General features: G+C 45.8%; 1 protein-coding gene and 1 pseudogene across 2 annotated transcripts; both read left to right on the top strand.

Moving 5' to 3' along the window:
* Nucleotides 1-3,439: 3,439 nt before the first annotated feature.
* LOC109786910 (uncharacterized) lies at nt 3,440-11,406 on the top strand. 2 transcript variants are annotated; one of them, XM_073510081.1, is made up of 5 exons: nt 3,519-3,606; nt 3,705-4,107; nt 9,470-10,075; nt 10,175-10,421; nt 10,540-11,406. In XM_073510081.1, the coding sequence occupies exons 1-5, from the start codon at nt 3,581-3,583 to the stop codon at nt 11,196-11,198; spliced, it is 1,941 nt and encodes a 646-aa protein (XP_073366182.1). In that variant the 5' UTR covers nt 3,519-3,580; the 3' UTR covers nt 11,199-11,406. The 2 variants fall into 2 exon arrangements, with proteins under 2 accessions (XP_020201065.1, XP_073366182.1); XM_020345476.4 differs by having other exon boundaries at nt 3,440-3,606; nt 9,470-10,421.
* Nucleotides 11,407-11,953: 547 nt separating this feature from the next.
* LOC141042751 (uncharacterized) lies at nt 11,954-15,610 on the top strand (annotated as a pseudogene).
* Nucleotides 15,611-22,828: the final 7,218 nt, after the last annotated feature.

Here is a 22,828-nt window from a genome sequence, read left to right on the forward strand (position 1 = left end):
CATCTTATACAACAACTTATATCTCATCACATCTTGACCATATCACATCACAACATGCCCTGCAAAAACAAGTTAGACGTCCTCTACTTTGTTGTTGCAAGTTTTACGTGGCTGCTACGGGATGAGCAAGAACCGTTCTTACCTACGCATCAAAACCACAACGATAGTTTGTCAAGTTAGTGCTGTTTTAACCTTCTCAAGGACCGGGCGTAGCCACACTCGATTCAACTAAAGTTGGAGAAACTGACACCCGCTAGTCACCTGTGTGCAAAGCACGGCAGTAAAACCAGTCTCGCGTAAGCGTACGCGTAATGTCGGTCCGGGCCGCTTCATCCAACAATACCGCCGAACCAAAGTGTGACATGCTGGTAAGCAGTATGACTTATAGCGCCCACAACTCACTTGTGTTCTACTCGTGCATATAACATCTACGCATAAAACATGGCTCGGATGCCACTGTTGGGGAACGTAGTAATTTCAAAAATTTCCTACGTACACGCAAGATCATGGTGATGCATAGCAACGAGAGGGGAGAGTGTGTCCACGTACCCTCGTAGACCGAAAGCGGAAGCGTTAGCACAACGCGGTTGATGTAGTCGTACGTCTTCACGATCCGACCGATCAAGTACCGAACGCACGGCACCTCCGAGTTCAGCACATGTTCAACTCGATGACGTCCCTCGAACTCTGATCCAGCCGAGCTTTGAGGGAGAGTTCCGTCAGCACGACGGCGCGGTGACGATGATGATGTTCTACCCGACGCAGGGCTTCGCCTAAGCACCGCTACGATATGACCGAGGTGGATTATGGTGGAGGGGGGCACTACACACGGCTAAGAGATCCAAGGGATCAATTGTTGTGTCTCCAAGGGGTGCCCCCCTCCCCGTATATAAAGGAGTGGAGGAGGGGGAGGGCCGGCCGTCTCTATGGCGCGCCCTAGGAGGAGTCCTACTCCCACCGGGAGTAGGATTCCCCCCCCTCCAAGTAGTAGGAGTAGGAGTCAAGGAAAGAGGAGAGAGAAGAGAAGGAAGGAGGGGGCGCAGCCCCTCCCCCTAGTCCAATTCGGAGTAGGCCTTGGGGGGGCGCGCAGCCTCTCCTCTCTCTCTTTCCCCTAAAGCCCAATAAGGCCCATATACTCCCCGGCGAATTCCCGTAACTCTCCGGTGCTCCGAAAAATACCCGAATCACTCGGAACCTTTCCGATGTCCGAATATAGTCGTCAAATATATCAATATTTACGTCTTGACCATTTCGAGACTCCTCGTCATGTCCCCGATCTCATCCGGGACTCCGAACTACCTTCGGTACATCAAAACACATAAACTCATAATATAACCGTCATCGAACTTTAAGCGTGCGGACCCTACGGGTTCGAGAACAATGTAGACATGACCGAGATACGTCTCCGGTCAATAACCAATAGCGGAACCTGGATGCTCATATTGGCTCCCACATATTCTACGAAGATCTTTATCGGTCAAACCGCTTGACAACATACGTTGTTCCCTTTGTCATCGGTATGTTACTTGCCCGAGATTCGATCGTCAGTATCTCAATACCTAGTTCAATCTCGTTACCGGCAAGTCTCTTTACTCGTTCCGTAATACATCATCCCGCAACTAACTCATTAGTTGCAATGCTTGCAAGGCTTATAGTGATGTGCATTACTGAGTGGGCCCAGAGATACCTCTCCGACAATCGGAGTGACAAATCATAATCTCGAAATACGCCAACCCAACAAGTACCTTCGAAGACACCTGTAGAGCACCTTTATATCACCCAGTTACGTTGTGATGTTTGGTAGCACACAAAGTGTTTCTCCGGTAAACGGGAGTTGCATAATCTCATAGTCATAGGAACATGTATAAGTCATGAAGTAAGCAATAGCAGAATACTAAACGATCAAGTGCTAAGCTAACGGAATGGGTCAAGTCAATCACATCATTCTCCTAATGATGTGATCCCGTTAATCAAATGACAACTCATGTCAATGGCTAGGAAACATAACCATCTTTGATCAACAAGCTAGTCAAGTAGAGGCATACTAGTGACGCTCTGTTTGTCTATGTATTCACACATGTATTATGTTCTGGTTAATACAATTCTAGCATGAATAATAAACATTTATCATGATATAAGGAAATAAATAATAACTTTATTATTGCCTCTAGGGCATATTTCCTTCAGATAGTTTACCAAAATTTAGCTTTACTTCTACTTCTTCTTCCGTGTGGGACTCTACCCCCCCCCCCCCCCCCGACGTCTTCTTCTAGCGGCGACGACATGGTCTACGGTGATTCGGCGGCGCAGAATCCTGGCGGCAGACGTGGTGGTGGCGACAGCGGCAGCGCGACCTTCGCACGACGGAGGTGCCTTGGATCTCGCCGTGCCCAGATGGGCTTTGGCGGGGCGACGGATCTGGTACGCGACGGCAGGTTGGCGTCGTGGGCCTGACAAAGCCGGCTGCTTTGGCACCATGGTGGTGCCGCTGCCGGTCAGGCGGCGCTGGATCCTTGTAGTCCAATCCCCGACAGAAAAGGCGGCGATCTGTGCACAATAAGCTGGATGGAGTTCTTCGAACAGATCTGGGTGAAAACCTGCTCTCGGCTAGATGCCAAGGCCGGCGATGACGGTGCTCTGCGGTGTCGTTCCCTTGTTGGAGGCATCGTCGTGGAGAAGTTCTAGACCACTATCTGTTACCTCTGGGGAAAACCCTAGATCGGTAGATCGGAAGACGGTGGCGCTCACATGTCGTTTCTCCCTTGGGGCGTCATTCTTGGAGGTGTACACAAGCTCGAGGGACTGGTGGACGACATCTTTGATGGAGCGGTGCTTCATCCTACACATTGATGGCGACGGATCTCGACGGCGTGGCGCCTTGGAGATTCTGTGTCCGATGTGCGACGATGACTCGCGCAGGAGGATGATGCTATCTGGCGTCGTGGTGGCGATGATGGTATAGAGGTCTGGCACGGTCGATGCGTCAGTTTCTGTCCTGAAGATGCATCGACGGAAGACGGTGATGACGGGCCCTGCAGTGTGCGCATGTGGTGCCCACTGTGCGTGAGCTGGACTGGTGTGTGACCCAGTGCAGGTAAGTGCCTAGGCCGGAGTACAACTTTAGATGTTAGGCTTTGGTTTGATGTCTGTTTAGTATTAGGTTCGGACATTTGGCACTCTTTCACAAAAGGAATAGGAGTAGCAACAAGTGTTTGCCAAGATGGTGCTTTCAGGTATACTGATGTATTATTTTCTAAGGTTTTTGTGAATAATTAATAAAATAACTGCATGCATCGGTCAGATGCAGAGGACGGGTACCTCCTCCTTTTTTAAAAAGAAAAACGAGTTCGAACACACGTGGTCTAATCGGACGGCGCACGGCAGGTGGAGTTGCCGTTCGGCCGATCGATCCCTATCACTAGCGTAAATTATTCGCCTCGATGCTATCAAAACCTTGCCACAATATATATTATAATTTTCCTCTAATTAATATATACGCCTCCTTATCTCCCCAAAGCAACAAACTCGTTCAGAAATCGGAGGTAGATTTGCGCCGACGGAGTGCTTCAACGTCGCATCTATGGCCTCCTCCGCGTTCTCCATCAGGTTGGTGTGGATGCGCCGCCTCGTTTCATCGATTATGGTGGTCGTCTTCGTATGTGCGTGTTTTTTTTTTCTGATCTCCGTCTGTGATCTATCCGAAGGAGGTACGCGGAGAGCATGAGGGTCGAGGCGGCGGCGGAGGGTCGTCGTCCTTCGTACATCGAGGATCTGCCGCCTATCAAGGCGCCGAGGTTCTCGTGGTGGGCGGACGAGCTCGCCTCCGCCGTGGCTGCTGCTGGTGCTGCTAAGCCGCTGAAAAAGCGGTCCATCTCTGACCTCTTTGACCCGGCGCCAGCCTTGGACGTGCCTCCCGGCGGTGATAGTGGATGCAACGAGCAAACGGAGGTAGACGGCGACGAGGCGCTGTGCACCATCGTGAGGCAGGCCAAGGAGGAGAAGTGGAAGAGGAGACGGCAGGGGGAGGAGGACGAGGAGGCGGCAGCGACTGCAGCGCCGGAGAACACCGGAGGACGAGAGCCTGAGGGGAATTTCGCGGCCACAAAGGTACGTGATCCATCCAGTCCATCGCAATCGCAACCCACCTCTGCCTGCCTGTCAACGCAATGATGTCATCTGCTGTTAATTATCCTCACGTTATTTTATCCTGGTTTTTTACTTTTGATCTGCTGGTCAGTTTTTGGTTGCTTTGCTTAACAGTATGATGAGTGGTAATACTCTAACTAGTTTTGGTTTGTTTGCTTTTGTGTATGCATATTGATACTATCGCACTATTAATATCCTATAGTTTGCATATTAATATTCCCGTCCAATTAGACCACGTGTGATCGTTGGAACTCGTTGGAAATGCATGCACTAGCAATATCCAGTTTTCGGACGGGAATCACACTTAATGTCCAGGAAAAGAACCCTGGCGCTCAGTGTTAGCGCCCCCCCATTGTAGATGGCCTTATAGTACGGCATGGTTTATCGTGTTCCCTTTTTCTCACACCTTATATGTTTATTGGCGTTTATTTTTCTTCAAAATGCGTCTAATCTGTGAATCCATGTGATGATAGCTGGTGTGGAAATGTTTCAATACCCCTTAGGCATGCATTTTTCTTCAAAGTGCCACATACACCATCTTCAAAACATTTTTCTTCAAAGTGGCACTTTCCAATATGTAACGGTCAGCCCGTTACCATATGTTTGGCATGATGCATGGTCTGCTGTTTGTACTCTATTATGGAGTTCCAGTAATTACCTAGTTGATGAGGAGATTAATCACTAGGAAAGTCATTTTTTGCCTTGTGTTTCCCAATACACCGAGAGTTTTATATCGGCCGCTTGGCTTACATGCCTGTATGTCGTGAACTGACCGTGTGGTACACCACGATGACCTGGCCGTTAGTTGCTTTTTTTATTTTGCCGTGTGCTGCTGTTTTTGCCTCAGTGTATCCATATGCCGAGACCCCGACGTAATACGCTCGGCTTACGGTTATATACCGGTGAGCTGTACACCGAGTACTTGACACCTAGTGGCGCACATGGCATACGGTACGCCGAGGTAGATTTTTGCCGGGTGGTTTCCACACCCGGTGTGGTGTGTTTTTCGTGTAGTGAATAGGGTAGAAATTTAACAGGATGGCTGAGGCACAATGGGGGCAAACCCATCCACACCTAGGTTCCAAACTTACTTATACCTAAGTTTCAAGTGTGTGGGAATGTAAGTCTCATTTCTTCACATCTGATATATAGTGTTTAAATTTTTTATGCATTTTATAATTCATTAACATTTCACATAGAGCTAATGCTCGTAATATGCATACACCCATAGTGCATGCCTGCATGCAAGGCTCATCATGTGTTGCACCTTTTAAGATTTAACAGTCCATTTATTTGCTCTCTAAGGAATAGATTATGAATTTGTTCTTTAAAATTATATCACTCGATTACATATTTTATCAGCAGCTTGGTCACAAAACATGTTACGTTTCATCAATAACTGTTATCGCTATGTTCTACTCCCTCCATTTCTAAATATAAACCCTTTTAGATATTTCAATATAAAGTACATACGGATGTATATAGACATATTTTAGAGTGTAGATTCACTCATTTTGCTCCGTATGTAGTCGGTATTTGGAATCTCTAAAAGGGCCTATATGTAGGAACGGAGGGAGTACAACAACAAGTATCCCTAATAACCACTGTCCCATTTTAGTTTGTAGCTTGTTTTCCTCGTTCATGTTATGAACTTTGATAATTTGACCAATGGGTGAATACTGTGAAAGAATGTCAGGTGTCAGCGGTTGAAAGAAGAGGGAACATAGTAGAGAGAGGGATTTATCACTACTCCTTGCTTGACGATGAAAATGCTGGTTCATCTTATGTACCGGTGTGTGCGCCTAATAGCAAAATACTGCTTGAAAAGATGTGTAATACGATAGCTTAGAAAGAGAAGGAAATAACTATCTATACCTACTATTAAAGGGAGGTGATATTTTTGGTTTCGTCCCGCTTCGTTTGGTGCCGCTTCAATTAATTTCACATATGCTATTGGTTTCATTACTTGCCACCCGTTTTGGCCCAACAAAGAAAGCCAACCTGGCGGCGCACTGAGGCCCAGGTCCGGAGAGCTGGCAAAAAATAAAATTGCCGATAGGAGGGTTCGATTTCATAACCTGCGAACCGGCCATGTACACGCATAGTTTGTTCAACTGACCCAGCTAGAGATATGAGAGGATTTTTTTCTCCCGTTGCAACGCACGGGCCTTTTTGCTAGTACTTAACCTAAGAGGGAAACTAATCATCCCAAATTCCTATATTTGATTGCTGGCCACATCTATTGCCATAATCATTCTCACCATGCTCATGATGGCAGTATGCTAGACCACTGATTATCTTGTTGTGATGACATTGTTTGTTAGTGCTGGATTATTTGTATTCTTTTCCCCAGGTGCAATGGGCCAGCAGGTGTGTTAAACATATGTAATTGAAAAGCAAACTAAAGTTTTGCCTCGTAGAGGAAATGTTGTGTTTTGTCTGGGTTCTGGGAATTGTGTGTTCTGGTTGTGTTTTGTCTCACCCTTTTTGAGTGTGATATGCGTGCACCAATGTATTCCGCTTAGCTAACTTATTTCAAGATTATTCAGATAATATCTATCGAGAGCCACACAACAAGCTAACTAAGACATTATGTTCTCTGTATATATATTTTAGTATCTTTTAGTTGTTAGTTTTCTGGTATACATATTCTTACTTGGGTATGTCTTAATAAAATAGATGGATACTAATTAATAAATGGATTGCGTTGAAGATGGTCTTTGCACATTGTGCACATTATGTTGGCTAAAATTGGGCATGCATATTCATAAATTACCATAACTCAGAAGTCAATATGATTGGTTTATCATCACCATATAAGATATTTGTTAAAATAATATTTTTAATAATACTATGGATGTGATCTTTTAATTGAACAAATCAACAACATCGCATGGTAGGGTTTTCTCTCTCAAGAAAACGCGATAATTTCAACCACGATATATTGATATCTAGATATAATGTATACTTTTACAAGCCTACACATGGGCTCATTACATGAATGGGAGAGTTGCATTCTCGCTATGCATTTGAAGGAGGTGCTTATTTGCATTCATTGTAGTGTATAGATTTTCATTCTTAGGCTAGTGTGATAGAAAGTTCTAAATGTAACGAAAGAACCATAATCAAAACGCTTCCGCAAACTTAGGGAGCAACAGAAAATATAATAAATATTACAGTCTGCGCCAAGCTTGGGAGCACCGGTGCACCCAAATCTTGGTCCATCCGATGGTTGGTGTTCGGGTACTATATACATCGACAGTTTGACCATACCAATCACGATATAGAAAACTAGCCCCTATACATTTAATTTCCATTAGTAGAAAAGGGTTTTCTAGACGTCTCTATTTTCTTCTCTTGTTTCTGATAAAACTTCAATCATGATGTTTGTACTTTGGAACATGCATTACAAATTCTTATCTAAGTAGAAGATGTATTTGAGAGATCGGAAAGCTGGGAAGGTATAGACCGATGAACTAGGGGCGGAAACTATAGAACCAACAGTAACCACCATTATTTTTCCAAATCTTTGTCTAGAAATGGACGTGAACCCTTTTTTGTGTGTTTTCTACTTCACTAGAAATTTATTGAGTATTTATTTGCGGTTGTATTTCAATTTTTTCACGATTTGAATTCGCATTAAACATAATAGGTATGTGCATGAAGTATATTTATCCATACCATGAAGTATCTGTGAGTGACGACATGTGCTCGTAATGTGATTTTAGCTGCGTAAACTAACATGGTTGTAAATTTGTGCATGTAAGATTGGATTATTCTATCAAAAGTTTTTTTCTTTTCACCTGGTTGTTACTTTTACCTAATCCAACCTGTGCTTTGACATTTGGGCCCAAATCATCGACATGTGCACAGCGGCGGCGCCAGCTCTCCAAGCATGTGGGGTCAGCCTTTGTAATATGTGGGGTCAAAATAGCTAGTAATAGCTAGGGGTCAAAGGATTATCAAAAACCTGTGGGGTCGGCTGACCCCACAACCACAACGTGGCTTCGCCACTGATGTGCACATACTAGTTCATTTTATGGATATTTGTGTGTCTACATGTTGGCCCAATCATATATATATATATATATATATATATATATATATATATATATATATATATATATATATATATATACTACTCCCTTCGTCCGAAGAAGCTTGTCTCTCAAATAGATGTATCTAGTCTTTTTCGGACGGAGGGAGTACTAATTAACTACACATATGTTCCATTGCATGCATTTTACCGTTTGAATTCTGCATATCTTTAGCTGTTGCATAAATGCAAGATATGTTTTGGTTTTTGCATATTATTTCCGCAATGTTCTTGGTCTATTCAACGGGACTTGATTATGTAGAGCTGTGCAATCTGGTGTACGAGTTAGTCTCTATGAGTCCAACAGGAGATTCTGCTATTCACATTGCATCACTATGTCCAAAATCAAACTGACAGTTAAGGGGGTGTTTGGTTCAGGGACTTTTTAGTCCCAGAGACTAGAAAAAGTCCCTAAAAAGTCCTTAGGAACCAAACGGGAGGGGCTTTTTCTACCGGGACTAGAAAAAGACTCTACTAGAGAGTCTTTTTTGATTAGTCCCTGGAACTAGAAAAAGTCCTAAGACTTCTGAACCAAACACCCCCTAAATAATCCTTATGGATATTTGATCCAACACATCATGTACATATATATATATATATATATATATATATATATATATATATATATATATATATATATATATATATATATATATATATATATACATACATATATTCATCTAATTCACCTTTAATTCCACTAGTGCATGTGTCCGTGTCAATTGTTTCCAGCATCGAAATGGATCAAACATTTATTCTTAAGCAAAGTGTTAGAGACATGTTAGTCATTTATTAGAGCACCTATATATGTGTGCGCATGTATCATTATGTTACAAGAAATGTTACGTTACTAGGAACTTAAAGCTATATATTTCCTAAACATGGTGGTGACATCCGAGGCTGACACTAACAAGTTGTATTTAGAGAAGAACATTTAAGTTTGTGAGTTTTGCAGTGGGTGTAATTGCATGTTTCACCTACTAGCTGCAAATATGCAAGACCAGCTGAATTCTTTATAACACACTTGTGCTAAATTTCCGTGATCCAAATTTAAGAAAAGAACAGAAAAAATAACAAGATATGTTCAATGACTTTTCCCTTCCAGAGTGTTCTGGCTTCCTGATGATTTGTTTGAAAATGGTATACATGTGCAAATGTGACGTGTGATGCCCACTTTCATATTTGTATATTATGGTTTGAAATAACGCTGCTCAATTATGTACGTAGGACACACTTGAAAGTCCAAACTTCCCTGATGGACTGGATACTCATCTATCACAGAAACATGAGACTACACAGCATCACAGAAAAGAGACAGAAAATATATCAGAGCAGATCAATAATGCGAAGAAGGCTGACACACAAAAATGCATTGATAATAATAAAAAGTGCATTCTAACGTACACAAGGCGCACATCCGTGAAAATGGCCAAGGAGAAACATGGCAAGTCGAAGGACAAGGAGGTAGTAGAACTCTGCCGCAAATCAGTGAACCATGTCAACTTCTCAGAAGCAGATGGTGTACTTGGCAGTAAGATGCATAGTTGTGAGCTACCTGAACAGCAAAGTCTGTGCAAACTGTTGTCGGATGCAATGGCTTCTTCATCTTCGCCATCATCATCCATGTCTATGGGAGAAGAAAAATGTGCAACTGTAGAAAGTAGTAATTCTCATATGCCCAAGGAAGCATTCACCAAAAGTAACGAAGCAAATAGGCGTTACGATCATGATGACTCTGCTGAGCTTAGTAAGATGTCTGCTCCATTGATTGATCTGAATATGGCACCACCGGAATGTACTTATTTGGACTGCACCTATGATTCGAATTTGGAGGTGCCCAATCTTCAAAATACACATGGCGAAACTTTTAATTCAGATGCTGAATTGCTTGATGGCAGAGAAAACTGGATGAATTTGTCTTCCGATTCACAGAAACTGGAAAACCAACCACCTGCTGTTGACATGGAAAGAGTAAGGAGTTCAAGATCGGCAGACACATATTTGCATGGAGAGGCAAAGAAAGCTTGTGACGCAGATGTTGTTGGTCCACCATTGAGCTTAAGAGAACTCGGTGAGACTAGTCCTTCTACGAGACAGACAGTTCGTTTGATGGGCAAAGATGTCGAAGTTTGCATGACCAGAGGTGAATCGTTTGCCGAGACTGCACAGAAACATAAAGGTACTTCTGAAAACAGGATTTCGCCCGGCTTTATTATATGTAAACAAAGACAAATGTCTTCTTGCGATAAGGACAGTCTTTTTTCTCTTTACAAGCTCAAATTTTCCCAATTTTGCAGTAAATTCTACCAGTTCAATTCAAGCTTCAACATATCATGCAAGCACAAGCCAGGCACATTTTGAATACATGACTCCACATGATTCCAGTAGCCTGTTTGCTACAGCACATGTATCTTCTGGAGCTCGACTGCCATATGAAAACAGGTATGGGGATTTTTCAAACTTGCAGACCAATCAGCCTTTTCTATTGGGGTGTCCACCTCCTCCCAGTTATGGTGCAGCATTCTATCAGCTGAATCCGCCGCCTCCTCGTGGTTATTTCTCTGATCCTATCCCTGGGGAAGAACCACCGGCAGCACCATTTTTGCCTATAACCGGACAGCATGGGGCACCATCTTCAGTTTGCCATGCCAATTCGCCTCGGCAACAAATTGTAGATTCAGCAAGCTCGTCTGTTTGTGTTCTTAACTCCGTGAGTTATACACTCAGCCATCCAGGCCATGCAATTCAAGAAGTTTCCAACCATTCGTCGAGTGGTCGGGGTGTGCAGGAGAGATCAGGACTGGTGAAGCTCACTCCCGGGGCAAAGCATATACTGGTGCCAAGCGATAGCACGCATGGCAACTCTGTGCCGGTGCACTCCTGTTTACCATTTGGTAGTAGGAGCGGAAATGCTGCAGGGTCTGAAAATAAAGGAGCCTGGTCGGCACTGCTTTAATTCCAATTCATATGTTCAGTTGGAGAATTTTGAAAAATGTTTGCAACTTTCTTTCTGTGTAAAACTAGATTGACTGATCTATTATTGATGATAGATCTATCCCTTTTCCAGAATCTAGAAACATTAGGGTTAGAGCTGGGTATCCTCGTTGGTTTGTAGGTAGTAAGAGATAGATAGAGTTTTCCGAATATAAAAATCTGGTTTGGTCACGGCCAAACGGCGGAGTCCGCTTGGAGCATCTGCGGCTACTGTTCGCTGGAGATTGCCGGTTTATTTCTTGGGTTTTCTTTAGAGGTGATTTCTTCGTTGGCGCAGGTCTTCGATCTGTCTGCGGCTACTATTCAGTGGAGATTGCCAGTTTAGAGCATCTCCACTCGCCCCTACCCCAACGTGCCCCTCAGAACATTTTTTAGCGCCGGCGGCGAAAAATCGGCCACCAGATCCTTGTTTATCGCCGGTTTGGGTTAAAATAACAGTCGGCGAGCCCAAGCTGAACCCAGCCTCCTGGGGCGCTTGGGGGCGCCGGCCGAAGCGAAAAGGCAGGTGGGTCTGTTTTGTCAGCGACAGACGGTCCTTTTCCTGCCGTTCCAGCCACTTTTCCCTCCATTTTCTCATTGCTTCCCCCTTCTGCCCCTCTCCTCCCGCCATTCTCCTCCCGCTCCCTGCCCGCCATGCCGCCGAAGAAGTACTCGGCCCCTCGCGCCACTGCCGTTGCCGATTCCACCTAGCCGAAGCAGAGGAAGCCGAGGGCGCCGATGGCAAAACCGCCAGGCATGTCGAATGCCAAGTGGAGGGCGGAGGTTCAGCGCCGGGAGGCTGTCACCACCGACCGGCGGAACAGGCTCAACGCCAAGAAGGCCCGGGACGTGGCGGCGGCAGCGGCGGATGCAGAGACGTCTCGCGGGGATGATGAACCAGCCCGGCGGCCACGACCACGGCCCGAAACTTGCGTGAAGCCAACAGAGCGTCGCGTCGTCGGCCAACTTCTCGCTGTCGCCGCCACCCAAGGGTACGCACCCTTGCCTGGCTAGGCCGACGGCGACGCGCACGGTGGATTCAACCCCAACATCACCTTTCCACATGGCTAGCGCGCCTCACCCTTCGGTATGAACCTCGACCAGCGCACTCCCCCACCCGCGTTCGCTGGCGTCCAGTACCCCCCGTACAACTACTCGCTGCCGGCGTACACAGCCTCGCCGACGCCGCCTCTACATCGTGGCGCTCTGCGCTTCTCGCAAGCCTCGGCGTCACATTTCGGCAACCCCGATGCAACGGAAGCCTGCATGGACGAGATCATCATGAGCGGCTCGGTTGCCGCTGCCTCCTCCCCCGGGTTCCACGCGCAAGACGACACAATGGACCCAACCGGCGACATCGACGATGAGCTCGACGACGCCGAGGAGGAGGAAGAGGAGGAGGAGATGGAGCCGGCGCCGGCGAGGAAAGGGAACAAGAAGCAGCGAGGGTCCAGGACCGGTGAGGCGCTCGTCAAGTGGACATCCAAAGAAGACGAGTACCTCGCCAAAGCATGGAAGACCGTCAGCATCGACCCAGTCACCGGCGCGAACCAGAACGTCGACACGTACTAGACGCACATCAAGTCGGCGTTCGATGAGCGCAAGCTTGTCGACCCGTACTTCGCCACCATCCACATGCAGCACGGTTCAAAGGCCATGGCGAATCATTGAGCGATCATCCAAACGGCCCGCAACAAATGGCATGGAATCGCCGAGGAGATCACGGAAGCGGCGCCAAGGTCGAGGATCAGGTATGCACACCCATCGATTCTCGCTTCTTTTTGTCGTGTACTTCGCCGATCTTGTTCTTCCACCGCAAATGGTTCAGATGTTCACCATATACCGCCAGGACAGCAGCGACCAAGAGTTCAAGTTCCTCCACGTGTTCACCCGGATCAAGAAGTGCGAGAAGTGGACGGATGTTTGGTGCACCCTCGCCAAGGCCAAGGAGACGTACAAGCCAGACGCGCCCACCCCGGGGGCGGCGGATGGGCGCCCTGATAGCAACAAAAGGGCCAAGACAGCAAAGGACGCCGCATCGGCTGCCGATCATCTGCAATCGTCGATCGAGCGGTGCCTCACCGATGCCAAGAACAACACCGTCAAGAGGGAGGAGAAATCCGACGTGCGTTGGTCGGTCTTGATAATGAAGCAGGACGTGAAGCTCGACCTACTCCGGACCAACGTCGCTGCGAAGAAGAGGAACACCGACCTGGAATCCTTGATGGGGGTGGACATGTCGACGATGGACGAGCAGGTCAAGGCATGGTACCTGGCAGAGCGCGGCCTCATCTTGAACCAGATGTCGTCGACGACCGCGCCTATGCCCACTCCGACCCAAACGCCGCCACCCAGCCCAAGTGATGATGCCACGACGACGCCCAGCATAGAAGCCACGCCGCGTCGACCAGCTCGAGCACAGAACCCACGCCGACGCCGAGCATGCCTACACTGGCCAGTCCCATGCCGGAGGAGCCCGTCATCGTTTGATGCATTGCCTACGCGTCCTTCCATTTGATCGCCGAACTATCATTTATGTTTGATCGCCGAACTTTGTGGCAGTCGTTGATCGCCGAACTTGTGGCATTTTTCGGGTAGCGGGAAATGGCAAGTTTGAATTTATGCGCGTCTTGGGGCCGAAACCTGGGGGCGCGGCCGGGAACTAGATCGCCCCCAGGGCCAAAAAAGCGCCGACGCTTGGGTCAAACCGCAATCGCCGAGTGCGCTGGGGGCGGGGGGGGGGGGGGGGGGGCGAACGAGTGGAGATGCTGTTATGTCTTGGCCGACGATAGGTGCTGGACGACCAGAGCGAGCGCCTGGCTGGCCGCACGCGTGCTATCCGATGGGCCCAATTAAAACAATTTGATCTCTTCCATACGATCCTCCTTTCGCTCGCTTCGTCCAAACAGAGACAAGAGGGGCGCAACGTTTGTAGAGATGCCCTGCCCATCACAAACCTTCTCTTTTGCGGATGATTCTTTGATTCTCATGAAAGCCAACCAACACAAGGCGGAAGCTCTGAAAACAGCGTTAGATTTATACTGTTGGGCATTGGGACAATTGGTAAGCGTTGAAAAATCCAGCATTTTCTTTAGCCCGAACACGAAGGTGGAGATTAGAGAACAATTGTGTACAGCGCCGAATATAATGGCGGAGGCCCTCAGTGATAAATATTTGGGCTTGCCAGTAAATGTGGGTGTCGATAAAACAGACTGTTTCCAATTTCTGATTAAACGAATTGTCAAGAAAATTAGTGGCTAGAAGGAAAAATTATTGTCTGGCGGGGGAATCCTGCTCAAGGCTGTGATCCAAGCCATACCCACCTATGCAATTCGGTCCTTAGAATTCCTAAAAAATGTAAAGAAATCATTGACGCGATAGCGCATTTCTGGTGGGGAGACGAGGAGAACCAGAGGAGGATGCACTGGATGGCCCGGTAAATAATGCGTGTACCTAAAAACCAATGACGGATGGGATTTCGTGATATTCACTGTTTCAATCTGGCACTTCTCGCCAAACAGACATGGCGCCTTCTAGATAATCCTGATTCTTTGTGTGCTACAATTCTAAGGGCTAAATACTATCCTGATGGCGATTTGTTAAATTCTAAGCAAAAGAAAGGCTCTTCTTTTACCTGACAAAGTATTATGGCTGGCATAAATTCTCTGAAACGTGGCTATATTTGACGTGTGGGGAATGGACAAAATATCAATATTTGGGAAGATGTCTGGATCCCAAATTGTGCTACTAGGAAAGTTGTGACGCCTAAGGGGGGACAACTGTTAACTAAGGTGGGTGATCTGATTGATCCTGCTTTGAATACTTGGGATGAAGACCTGATTACACAAACAATGTGGCCCATTGATGTTCAACGGATTCTCTCAATTCCAATCTCACGACATGATATGCCAGATTTATTGCTTGAAATTATACGAAAAATGGTATATTCTCGGTTCGGTCTGCTTATTTTGTGGAGTGGGACCATCAGTATGAAAGTAAACTAAGACATTCTAATGGGGTGGGGCAAACATAGTTGATCCTATTTGGAGTAAGATATGGAAGTTATCGTGTCCGGCGAAAGTCAAAATATTTATATGGCATACATTACATGGAACGCTTCCATGCCGGGTTACGCTTGCAAATAGACATATGAAGGTCACACCCATTTGTTCTACTTGATCTGAGGGTTCCGAAGATACAAAGCATATGCTTTTCCTTTGCAGTAGAGCAAAGGAGGTTTGGACAAGGCTGGGAATGGATGATATCATTGATAAAGCTTGCGAGGTTGACCTTATTGGAGAGGCGGTGTTGGAGTACCTACTACTTCTGTCAGACCAAGAATTGAGGATAATGGGTTATCAGAATGTGCGTGAAATGATTGTTGTCTCAGCATAGTATCTATGGTGGGAAAGACGAAAGTTAGTGTACAAGGAGACAACTCAGAATGCACTTCAGATTTCAATATGGATTCTAGCCCTACGTCAAACTTCGTAAATGCATCATCCCCAAGGCTTCTATGAAAAAGGGGGTTGGTCATCTCCTCCTAGGGGTTTTGTGAAACTTTAACGCTGACGCTTCTTTTGACCATGACCTGCTTAGGGCATGATGGGGGCGGTTTTGAGAGATGAAAAAGGCGGGAAGAATTGACTATTGAGCAGATGTGTTGATGACGAAAGCCTCGGCTCTTAAGTTTAGTATAACATTGGCGCAAAGGGCGGGATGTAATCGCCTTATTATTAACACGGACAACCTGGAGGTGATTGATACCATGAAGAACGGAGGACACTCGGCGGGTGCGGCAGCGGCAATTTTTGACGATTGTTTTCATTATGCTTGTGACTTCGTTGCTACTAGATTCGAACACTGTAACGGAGAAGCAAATAAAGTAGCTCATGAGCTTGCGAGTTTAGCTAGATTTTCATTGATTTCTGATTGGTTTGAGGAACCTTTAAATAAAATTGTAATGATCCTCACAAATGATGTACTTTTTATCTCTGAATAAAGCTTTGGTTTATCTAAAAAAAAAGGAGCGCAACGTTGACTTTGAGCGAGCCGCAGACTGTCGTCGCAGCACTGTTAGAACTAATCTTGTTGTTAGCGCTAGGTTAGATTATTTGTTTTTGTTGAGTCATGCATTTAGTCCAAGCCGCGGCAGAGTGTGCACGTTAAGTTGTGATCACGTACACCATGCAAAGCTTTTTTTTTGAGCATCAGTACAGACACAAGCGCTCATATATACGTGCATACACTCACCCCTATGAACGCACACACGTACACCCTACCCCTATGAGCACCTCCGAGAGACTGAGCCGGCATATCATCTTGAGATTTACGGAGCCACCATAGGCGCCTCGTCGTCGACGGGAACGTCTCCTCCCACTGAAAGCGCATCGCCGGAAATCCTAAAATAAATCCAGGAATAATGCGAGCACCAAGATTTGAACCCTGGTGGGTTGGGGATACCACTGTCCACCTAACCATCTCAACCACAGGTTGATTCGCCACCATGCAAAGCTGATCGGTAGAGCTAGGTAGTATTCTGTGAGTTAGTTAGTGAACTAGCTACGAGGTAGGCCGTGGACTGAGCATTTTTAGTCTGCATGCCAGCTGAGTTTGTTGGAGTAGCGGCCGGGTGGCCAGATGATCCGCATCATGGAGAGAATCCAAGATGTGCTGGTGCATGGAGATAGTGGAGTGAGTCGTTCGGGTCATGGCGTGAGTTTAGGATTAGTTGGCAGCAACATGGACGTGTGTGAATCCCTTGTACAGGCTATTTAAGTCAGAACTAATGAATGAGAAAGCAAGCCGAGAGTGCTGGCAAAATAATATAGTGTATGTGTGTCTCACCGGGAGTAGAAAGCAAAGCTAGTCTCTCCACGGTGAGGTGTGTGTGTGCGTGTGTTTTCTGCCCTGTGTATCTTCTCTGAGTTGTTTCCATGGTGCGAGTTCTTGAGAGAAACCACAAGAGAGTTGTGAGAGGTAGAAGAAAGGCGCTGCGAGAAGAGGCGGCGCCAACAATTGACATCAGAGCCTTGTCGATCCGAGGCGGTGGTGACGACGCGGCGGACTCCATGTGATGTGGAGGTCGTCGGCACAAGGGGGAGGTCATTGGCGGCGTGATGCTGCAAGTGGCCGGTATGTGTCTCCCTCATCGTCGAGCTGCGTCACGAGCGATGGAGAAAGGTATGTTGTCCGGTAAATTGCGTCACCGGCGACAAGGAGGTGATGGCCATGGAGTGGAGGCCATTGCCACGAGGAGTTTCATGTCCGAGTCGTCGACAAGGTGTGTCATCGTTGACAACATGGAGGCGAGTCACTGGCGAGTTGCGTCACCGGCGACAACATGGAGGCGAGTCACTAGCGAGTTGCGTCACCGGCGACGAACATGAAGACGAGTCACCGGCGAGTTGCGGCACCGGTGGCAAACATGCGGCAGTGAGTGTGCCACGCCGGCGCGCTCGTGGTGAAAGCGTAGAAGGTGTGGATCTCATCGAGGCCAGCGGTGACGACGACAATCGGCGTGACAAGATGGCATTGGCGGTCATCTACGTGTTTCACCGACGAAATCGACGACCATGGGCTTCAAGAGAGGAATAAGTAATAACAAGATTAGGAAGGTGAATGTTAGAACTAATCTTGTTGTTAGCGCTAGGTTAGATTATTTGTTTTTGTTGAGTCATGCATTTAGTCCAAGCTGCGGTAGGGTGTGCACGTTAAGTTGTGATCACGTGCACCATGCAAAGCTGATAGGTAGAGCTAGGTAGTATTCTGTGAGTTAGTTAGTGAACTAGCTCCAAGGTAGGCCGTGGGACTGAGCATTTTTAGTCTGCATGCCAGCTGAGTTTGTTGGGGTAGCGGCCGGGTGGCCAAATGATCCGCATCATGGAGAGAATCCGGGATGTGCTGGTGCATGGAGATAGTGGAGTGAGTCGTTCAGGTCATGGGGTGAGTTTAGGATTAGTTGGCAGCAACATGGACGTGTGTGAGTCCCTTGTACAGGCTATTTAAGTCAGAACTAATGAATGAGAAAGCAAGCCGAGAGGGCTGGCAAAATAATGTAGTGTATGTGTGTCTCATCGGGAGTAGAAAGCAAAGCTAGTCTCTCCACGGTGAGGTGTGTGTGTGTTTTTTCTGCCCTGTGTATCTTCTCTAGTTGTTTCCATGGTGCAAGTTCTTGAGAGAAACCACAAGAGAGTTATGAGAGGTAGAAGAGAGGCGCTGGGAGAAGAGGCGGCGCCAACAAGCACCCTGTGGCCGCAGTAGTCGCGATACCCCTTGCAGAAGCAGGTGATGGGCGTCGTAGCATCGCCGCCGCTGGACACGACATCGCCCAGAACGTGCGTCGGTGTTGACCATTTGTAGCTCATGCCATCCTCGTAGCACACTCGGTGTATGGTTGCAGCCCTTGTGGGGCCCGTGGTAGCATACTGCTGGCCGGTTGCAGCATCCTCTCGACGTCGCCACAGTAGCACCGCAAACCTCGCCGCACTGCCAGCTCATGCCCTCGCCGCGCAGCCATCGATGGTTGCAGATTCCGGCCCACGCGATTTTCTGATTCTGTCGTCGATGGAAAATCCCGGTATGGAGGCGAGCCGGACGGGCGGTGGTGCCAGATGAGTGGCCTCACGCAGAGATGGATCCCAGCCATTGCGCTTACTGTAGACATGGGAAATATTTCTGTAGAAAGGAGGGCTGGGTTGCAACTTGCGAGAGGGCTATCGAAGGAGAGAGAGGTCCATTCTATTCGCTGGTCAAACGGTAACGGATGCTGATTTGGCAGGGCTGTTGTGTCTGTCCGATCCATCCGTAAGCCGGTAACGAAATATTGACGTGGCAGACTTGCTGAGGTGAATAGGCTGCATGTCAAAATAAATAAGATAGTGGTGATGAATCTTTTATGTGTATATGATGCTCATGTGGATCATGCATCTGAATTTATTGTTGCATTTTTGCTTAATATCCAAAACAATACAACTAAGAATACATGCTCTATTCAAGCATTTTGCTTTCCATATAAATGAACATATTATATGTTATAGTTATAGACATGTTCCACAATGTTGCAGTTGTAGGTAGTATTATAACGGAAAGCGTGTTTTCAGGTTCTAAAAATGTTATTTTAGGTTAACCCTACAACACATTTGGCCACTATTGAGGAGAGGAACAGGAGTTTAAAGAAGGTAGTTATAGAGAGAATAGATATCGGATGGAATTTTAGTCACAATTCTCTATTTGTTTTTCATGAGTATTATGTCTAAGAACCGATATTGTTCGTTTGTTTGATTAGCGTAAATTCATTAGGATTACCTAAAAGGATGATAACATGACTTATGGTAAGAGGTTGACATATTCTCTCAAACAATCATCACCCAGTTCTCAGTGCCTACCCCTATTAATAAACTAGTGGAATTCGATTATTGCATCATATTTTCCGGTTAAACAACATGTGTTCGAAACTCCCCACCAACCTAACAACACAAAGTTAAGGGAACTCCCCATGGGTCTTATCGTTACTGTGCAGTGAAATTGGATATGAACAAAGCTTATGATCATGTTGAGTGGGGATTTCTAATGTAGATGATGTTAAAGATGGCTTCAATTTGCAGCGTGTGGAATTGATTATGGAATGTGTATCCTCGGCCAGCTACAGAGTTCGATCAAATGATACTGGTCGAGAAATTTATGCCCACTATAGGTCTTAGACAGGACTGCCCGCTATCCCCTTATCTCTTTCTGTTATGTTCGGAGGGTCTTTCTAGTACTTTGGCTCATGGAGAGGAAGTGGGTGGACTAGCAGGTATCGAGTATGTAGAAACTCACCATCTATTTCTCATCTTTTATTTGTAGATGACTATCTGATTTTGATGAAGGCAAATGCTCGTAGTGCAAGCACTCTGAAACGGGTGCTCGACACATATTGCAGTAGCTCTGGGCAACTTGTGAGTACTGCTAAGTCTAGTATCTTTTTTAAGCCCTAATACTAATTAATATCTGTGTCAGAGAAAATGTGTGCAGAAATTGAACTTTGTCATGGAAGCTCTCTTCGACACTTACTCCCTCCCTCCGTGAATAAGTGCACATCTAGCTTTTTTTTTCTAAGTCAAAGTTTTAAAATTTTGACCAACTTTATAGAAAATAGTAGTAACATATATGACATCAAATGGCTATATTGTCAAAGTACATTTCAAAACGGATCTAGTGATACTAATTTAGTGCCATAAATGTTGCTACTTTCCCATAAAGTTGGTCAACATTTTAAAACTTTGACTTAACACAAAAGATAGATGTACACTTATTCGCGGATGAAAAGGAGTAGTTGGGACTTCCTACTATGGTAGAGTATGTGAACTGCTGAAGGGCTGGAAAAAATTGTCTATGAAAATAAATGAGATTTTGATTAAATCAGTTTCTCAAGCAATTCCATCGTATGCCATGTCAGTGTTCAAATTGTCAAAGAGAATTTGCAAGTTAGTTACTGCTACTCGTGAGCTGCGTTGGGATTTTCACCGTAGAGGAAGGGTGAAGCAATATAGTAGTGGATAATATTTCCCTCAGTAGAGAACCAAGGTTATCGAACCAATAGAAAAATCATGCAAATACCTGTCAACAGTACCTACACACACAAGCGCAAGTACTTGCACCCAACGCGGGCAAGAGGGTTGTCAATCCCCTTGTATTCGTTAATTGTAAGGATTAAATCTGATAGTACTAGATAGATAAATTACAAAACAAAATAAAGAAAAGAAAAATTGCAGCAATGTATTTTTGGTTTTTGTAATATGATTAAAGTAGACCCGAGGGGCATAGTTTTCACTAGAGACTTCTCTCTCGTAAAAATGGCATCCGATAGGTAGACAAATTACTGTTGGACAATTGATAGAAAAGCGCATAGTTATGACGTTATTCATGGCAATGATCATGTATATAGGTATTACGTCTGTGACAAGTAGACCGACTCCTGTCTGCATCTATTACTCCACCAATTGACCTCTATCCAGCATGCATCTATGGTATTAAGTTCATGACAAATAGAGTAACACTTTAAGCAAGATGACATAATGTAGACAGAATAAAACCAAGCAATATGATTGAACCCCGTCGTTTTTCCTTAGTACCAACAATACAATACGTGGCTCGCTACCCCTTCTGTCCCTGGGTGAGGACACCGCAAGATTGAACCCATTGCGTGTGAGCTTGTGGATCTCTCGTACGTCTTTTGGCCTCCTCCTAAGCTTCTAGGGTCCATTCTGGTCCCGAAAAATTGCCATAGAGTTTCATCGTGTTTGGACTTCGTTTTGTATTGTTTTTCTGCAAAACAATAAAATAGGCGAAATCAAGAACTGGCACTGGGCACTGAGTTAATAGGTTAGTTCTAAAAATTTATATAAAATTACATATACAGTGTTTAAGATTGATAATATAATAGCATGAAACAATCACAAATTAAAGATACGTTAGAGACGTATCAAATTACTGATGAAATTACTGGTTTTGGTGGGGAGATAATGTAGGAAAAAGAAGATGCATTGGTTTTCTTGGTGGTAGTTATGCATTCTGAAGAAGGAAGGGGATTGGCGTTTAGAGACCTTCACAATTTTAAATTGCTATGTTAGTGAAGTAGTGATGACGACTAATCTAGGACCCTGGCTCTTTGTGTGCACATGTGCTGAGTGTAAAATATTATCCAAAAGGTAATATCTTGAAAGCAAGACTGAAAAAGGGATCCTCATACACTTGGGAAAGCATAGTCGCGGGGATTGAAACTTTTCAAAGGGGCTGCATTTGGCGAGTTGGGAGTGGACCAAAAATTAATATTTGATAGGATCCTTGGATTCCAACCATTGTATCATGCAAAGTCCTCACACCAAGAGGTGCAACCATGTTGACAAAGGTAGAAGAATTGATAGCCCCATACTCAGGATAGTGGGATGAGGTTCTTATGCGAGATGTTTTCTCTCCAGTGGATGTTCAAAGAATTTTACAAATTCCACTTAATGTTCAAGGTTTTGATGACTTTGTTGCTTGAAACAATACCCGATCTGGGACCTTCTCTGTTCGTTTAGTGTGTATCATCAGAAGCTCGAACATCATTATGGGCTTAGACTAGTGAGTCATGATGGACAGGGGAATGCACAGCTAATTCCCGTCTGTAAGTACAGTCGGAACTTGAGGCTCCCAAGAAAGATCAAACACTTCCTGTGGAAGGTGGTGCGAGGTGCTCTTCCCTGCTATGGAATACTTCCAGGTCGACACATTCTATGCACTCCCCAATGCCTCGATTGGTCTGGAGAATATTCAACTATGCCTCTTTATTTGCCATCGAGCGCAGGATGTATGGACCGAGCTGGGCTTGATCGATGTTATTCGATAAGCTATGATGCAAGATAGATTGAATTCTATTACGATGGACATCCTGTCAAAGCTGGAACCGGGCTCCGGTGAAATATTGGTACCAGAATTTGCAATGGGAAACGTTTCCCTCCGGTCGACCGGACGGGTTTCGGCCGGTCGCTTTTGTCGCGCGAGGCGCTGGCATGTGGGACCCATGCAGAAGCTTTTTGACCACCGCTGGCCACCTATCTTATCTCTTCACGTGACCCATTTTCATCCCCC

The sequence above is a fragment of the Aegilops tauschii genome, chromosome 3 (assembly GCF_002575655.3).
Source record: "Aegilops tauschii subsp. strangulata cultivar AL8/78 chromosome 3, Aet v6.0, whole genome shotgun sequence".
Taxonomy (NCBI): Eukaryota; Viridiplantae; Streptophyta; class Magnoliopsida; order Poales; family Poaceae; genus Aegilops; species Aegilops tauschii.